The sequence below is a fragment of the Mandrillus leucophaeus genome, unplaced genomic scaffold (genome assembly GCF_000951045.1).
Source record: "Mandrillus leucophaeus isolate KB7577 unplaced genomic scaffold, Mleu.le_1.0 Scaffold185, whole genome shotgun sequence".
In the NCBI taxonomy this organism is placed as follows: domain Eukaryota; kingdom Metazoa; phylum Chordata; class Mammalia; order Primates; family Cercopithecidae; genus Mandrillus; species Mandrillus leucophaeus.
In genome coordinates, this window is record NW_012101865.1 from 767,682 (window position 1) to 772,529 (window position 4,848).

Sequence of the window (4,848 nt, forward strand, 5' to 3'; positions counted from 1 at the left end):
ATACTAGGATTTGACAGCTATGCAATTAACTACTAGAGATTTCTCTCTCCCAGTAGTGCTAACAACACCTCCCCGCCTTCGCCCCCGGCCTGCCCCAGCAACAGGCGGCGGCCCGCTTCTCATTGGCCAGGCCTGCGCTGTCGTGTTTTGATTGGCCCCGGAGCCGCCCGGCCCTGCTTCTGCGGTCGCCGCCGACTCCATTTTGTCGGTAGAGGCAGAAGGAGGAGGTTGGGTTGTAGAAGCTAGGGTGGCCGGCAACTCGCTCATCGGTGTTCGTGGGCTTTGTCGGTCCGTGCCTCGTCTCTCCCTGGAAAGGGAGGGAGGCTTCGACGTCGAGAGGGAGCCACTGCCGCCGTAGTTCCGAGCTTGAAGTCGGTAAGTAGCGGCTGCGCAGCGGGCGCGGCCATGTTGGTGGCTGCGCTCCCCATTGTTGGGGGAAGGAGGCGAGCGGCGGCGAGATCCGGGCGGGCGCGGGCGGTCGCAGCGCCCCGACCCCTGCGGCTTCGGAGAGATGGGGCCACTGGGAAGCCAAGCCCGTGTGGCGTCGGAGGCGGCGAGTTTTCCGAGTTCGAGTTGTGAATGACTCACAGTCCGGAAATGGCAATTTATTTAGGGTGGTTTATCTGTTTGGAAGGCTCTCTTACCCCTTTGAAAGGAGGGGGCTTAACTATTTGGTAACTTATTTTCTTGGAACATCAAATTAAAACCAAACCTTGAATGTTGAGCTGTTCCCTCTAGGGAGACATTTTTATAGATTTAAGATGGGCTTAGACTGTTAGGGCTTGTGAGAACTTATTTTAAGACGGGGAGGAGGCGAGGGTGTTCACAACCAAAGGAAACACTGCGTGATGTCTACATGTTCCAAGAGACTGAAAATGGATGTGACGTGTGTGGAAAGATTGGAAAATTCTGGTGGGAGTTTAAAAACACGGTCTCTTTTGAAAATCCGCCTGAAGCCAATTTTTTGATATGACTCTTAACATTTAACACTTCGTTATATGATTTTATACGTGAGAGAATCTGAAGATCTTTCCCAGGAAAAAGATAAAAACAAAACTTACTGCGGGACTTCGAGACATTTCCAAAAATTCCCCAGGAGTGACTGGATCTCAAGGGTGAAGAGTTTTTAAATGATCGGGGTTATGAGGTCAAAGAAAGCCATCTTAAGATAAATTTCCTACCTTTTAGTTCAGGAAGTAGCCTTCTTTACAGTCAACGATTTTTGGAGTAAATCTAAATGATCACTTTCTCAACGTGTTTTTGAAATAATGAAGTAATCTTTACTTTTCTAGCTAGGACTTCTCTCAAACTTGTGTGCTGAGGAGACTCAGATGTTGGCCTCAGCTCCTAGGCTGAACTCAGCAGATCGGCCCATGAAAACTTCTGTATTGAGACAAAGGAAAGGATCTGTCAGAAAGCAACACTTGTTATCTTGGGCTTGGCAGCAAGGAAGAGGACAGGTAGTGGAGATCCTGCAATCTGAAAAGCAGACTGAAAGGTAATCATCATAATGGGCAAACATTTTATGATGGAGCCATCCTAAACCAATTGTTTTTATTTTAAAATAGATTATGCAGATTTGTGGGTAAGCTCATTTTTCTTAGAGACGGTATAATAATAAAGGTTGTGCATATATTGGAGTCTAAACAGCTTGCTTTTTGAATTTAAAGCAGCTGAATAGCCTATTACTGAGTCTTGTTCAAAATACCTGGAGTTATAAGTTGGAGCCATAGAAGCTTTTTACAGATTTGAACTTAATGGAATTTTACTCAATATTTGTTTCCATTCACTTGTAGGTGACAAAGAAGCTGAAGATGGGTGGTGGAGAGCGGTATAACATTCCAGCCCCTCAATCTAGAAATGTTAGTAAGAACCAACAACAGCTTAACAGACAGAAGACCAAGGATCAGAATTCCCAGATGAAGATTGTTCATAAGAAAAAAGAAAGAGGACATGGTTATAACTCATCAGCAGCTGCTTGGCAGGCTATGCAAAGTGGGGGGAAGAACAAAAATTTTCCAAATAATCAGAGTTGGAATTCTAGCTTATCAGGTCCCAGCTTACTTTTTAAATCTCAAGCTAATCAGAACTATGCTGGTGCCAAATTTAGTGAGCCACCATCACCAAGTGTTCTTCCCAAACCACCAAGCCACTGGGTCCCTGTTTCCTTTAATCCTTCAGATAAGGAAATAATGACATTTCAACTTAAAACCTTACTTAAAGTACAGGTATAAAGTAAGACAAATGTTAAAATTATGTTCACGGATAGTTGTCAGTTGGTCTGAAACATTCGCTAAGGAATTAATCTATTTGTGTAGAACTGCTAATTAATGTAAAAAAAAAATAGACCATCTTGTGTTGTGTGCACTGTGATACAATGGTAGTATCAGTGCAACTTAAACTAATGGTATTTGATATTAAGTGTTCTCAACTGAGTAACTTTTAAGTGGAAACCAAGTTTAGATTTGGGGAGTGGTAAAGGAATCAGCTTTTTCTATTGTTAGGGGAAGATAGTAATTTATCATTCATGGAGTAGATTGTTGAAAGTTGGTGAATCAGATTATAAGCTTCAAGCTAACACAAGGATTCAGAATTAGGTAAACATCTGAAAGTTTAGTATATTAGAAACACCCAAACCAGTAATATGCTAACAACCTGATGCACTGCTGAAAGAAAATGTGAATTTTTTGTAATAATTGCATTTTAGTGAATTGTACAGTGGGTGGAAAGGGCATTTGGAGCTCATTAGAATGAGACATAGTACATCCCAATGGCCCTGTTTATTAAATATAGTGGATTAAGTCAACAAATACACCAAAACCATTTTTTATAGAAACAGTATTTAATGGTCACTCAATAGCTTTCAAAATACATTTTTGTATTACAGCACTGCACAAGCTATTCTAATAGTGATCTGGCCTCATCATTCCTGCAAAGCTTGCTTTGGGGAGTTGGATAATGTGAAAATTTTAAGTACCTAGGGGAGAAAGAGCCATGTACATATCTGTAATAAACTTGTAGCATATGTAAAGTTTTATTGGCCTTTATCTTACAAAAATGGAATATTTTAGTATGAATTTGCTGAATGTAAGACCGTGGACTGTTTTTTATAGTATGGCCTAATTTTAAAGGTCCAAAATAATTTGTTTTTAAAGTTTGCCCTTGTGCTAAAGTGCCAGTGTATGTATGTTATACTTGATTGTAAACTACATTTCAAAGTAAATCCGAGTGTAGTAAGTTTTATAACTAAAAAGGTTTAAGCTGCTAAAACTATTTTTAAGAGATGTGAAATGCAGTATGGGACTATTTTTTTTTTTCCTCCTCTAAGCCCAAAGATTAACTGGAGTACCTCCAACCTTACAGATTTTTGGGTTTCACAATCTTATAAACTAGGATACAGGTAGTTTTGAGTATGGTGCCAATGATGTTTGGTTTTTGTTTGGTCAAGGGTAGGTGCAACCCAACGGACCATTTATGCAAAAGATGTAAACTCTTGCATAATACATTGATAATGTGTTTTGCCAACCTTGAGTAAATGCTTAAACATAAGCGAAACCAGTAGAAGGTATGTGGGTCAGTTTAAAAATTTTGATTGTTAATGCCCTATTTTGTAATTTGGCACCTCTTTTGATGCCTAAGCAGGTTAGCAGATGCCTAAGCTGTATTTCTCCAAATAAATCAAGATGAAGTACTGCCCAAGTTAAATATTGATAGCCTAAAGTTTATATGGTACTTAATGTACATGATATGAATTTGAAGCATAAAATTAAATAAAATTGTTTTTCCCCATTGGCTTGGTTTTATTTTAAAAATGGTTTTGATTGCTTAATATTCTTTTTAAAAATGTCACTGACTTGAAGCTCGTAACATACTCAGAATACTCAAGACTCTTGGACTTCTCTTAAATTTCTGATTATAAAAGAACAGTCAGAACTAAAATGTGACAGGACTGTTGGCTTGAGAAGGGGTAAACTAGTTTGCTGACTGATACAGAAGATACTAGGATTTGACAGCTATGCAATTAACTACTTGAGATTTCTCTCTCCCAGTAGTGCTAACAATTAAAAGGAAAAAAAAAAAAAAGCCACACATGGAAAACGTCGCAAAGCTTTTCAAAGTTAATTCCATGATCTAGGTTCATAGAAAAAAAATTATGAATTTATCAAGTTGACAAGAACCCTTGTGTTTCTTCAAAGTATGTTGACGAATCAAAGTACACGTAAGGGGACCCTCAGAAGAAAAGCATCACGACCACACCTTTCTGATACAGATTCCAAATGATAGAGCATCTTAAAACTAGTTTGAGAATCCTTAAAATTCTACAACTAGTCCCGTGGCAAAGCTGTATTTTTTCACGCAAACTAGGAAATGATTTGGAGTTAAGGCAGAACCAGCATTTTGTTTCCAGGGTAATTTCTGTAGACAATGCCAAGGATTAAAGAATTGAACTTCATGTATTGAACAAATCACAGCCTAGGTGTCTGTTAAGGTTTTAAGCTATATATTGAATACACTAGATTTTTGTGGATTAATCTAGTAATACACTAGATTTTTGGTTTGACTCAAGCGAAATGGGTAAATGGAAGTGGGAGTGGAAGATTACCTATAAAAATTTTAGCAGCTTAAGGGTAACCTGAATAAAAGGTCAGTAACCATATGACACTTCATACTTTAGGAAAGGTACTGATAAAGTTTTGGTTAGCCTACAGAATGGTGATAGGAAGTTCCCAAATTGATGCAATCGTGAGAACCAAAAATACCTGGTACAGAGAACTTACCATGTAAGGCTGCTGAAGTCAGCCATATTGTGAACCTTAAGTAAATGCTTTTTTTTTTTTTTTTTTTTGA

The 4,848-nt window shown here is 39.0% G+C and overlaps 1 protein-coding gene across 8 annotated transcripts in view; it reads left to right on the top strand.

The window, feature by feature from the left end:
• PNRC2 (proline-rich nuclear receptor coactivator 2) overlaps window positions 1–3,812 on the top strand; it is a 4,561-nt gene extending 749 nt beyond the window's left edge. For 2 of the 8 annotated variants that reach the window (XM_011977847.1, XM_011977851.1), the window contains exons 2-3: window positions 1,293–1,498; window positions 1,797–3,812. In XM_011977847.1, the coding sequence (XP_011833237.1) occupies window positions 1,815–2,234 (420 nt within the window). In that variant the 5' untranslated portion in view covers window positions 1,293–1,498; window positions 1,797–1,814 and the 3' untranslated portion in view covers window positions 2,235–3,812. Of the gene's footprint in view, window positions 1–169; window positions 376–405; window positions 465–1,292; window positions 1,499–1,796 lie in introns of those variants that run through there. The other 6 variants (XM_011977843.1, XM_011977845.1, XM_011977846.1 and 3 more) reach the window with 6 other exon arrangements.
• Window positions 3,813–4,848: the final 1,036 nt, after the last annotated feature.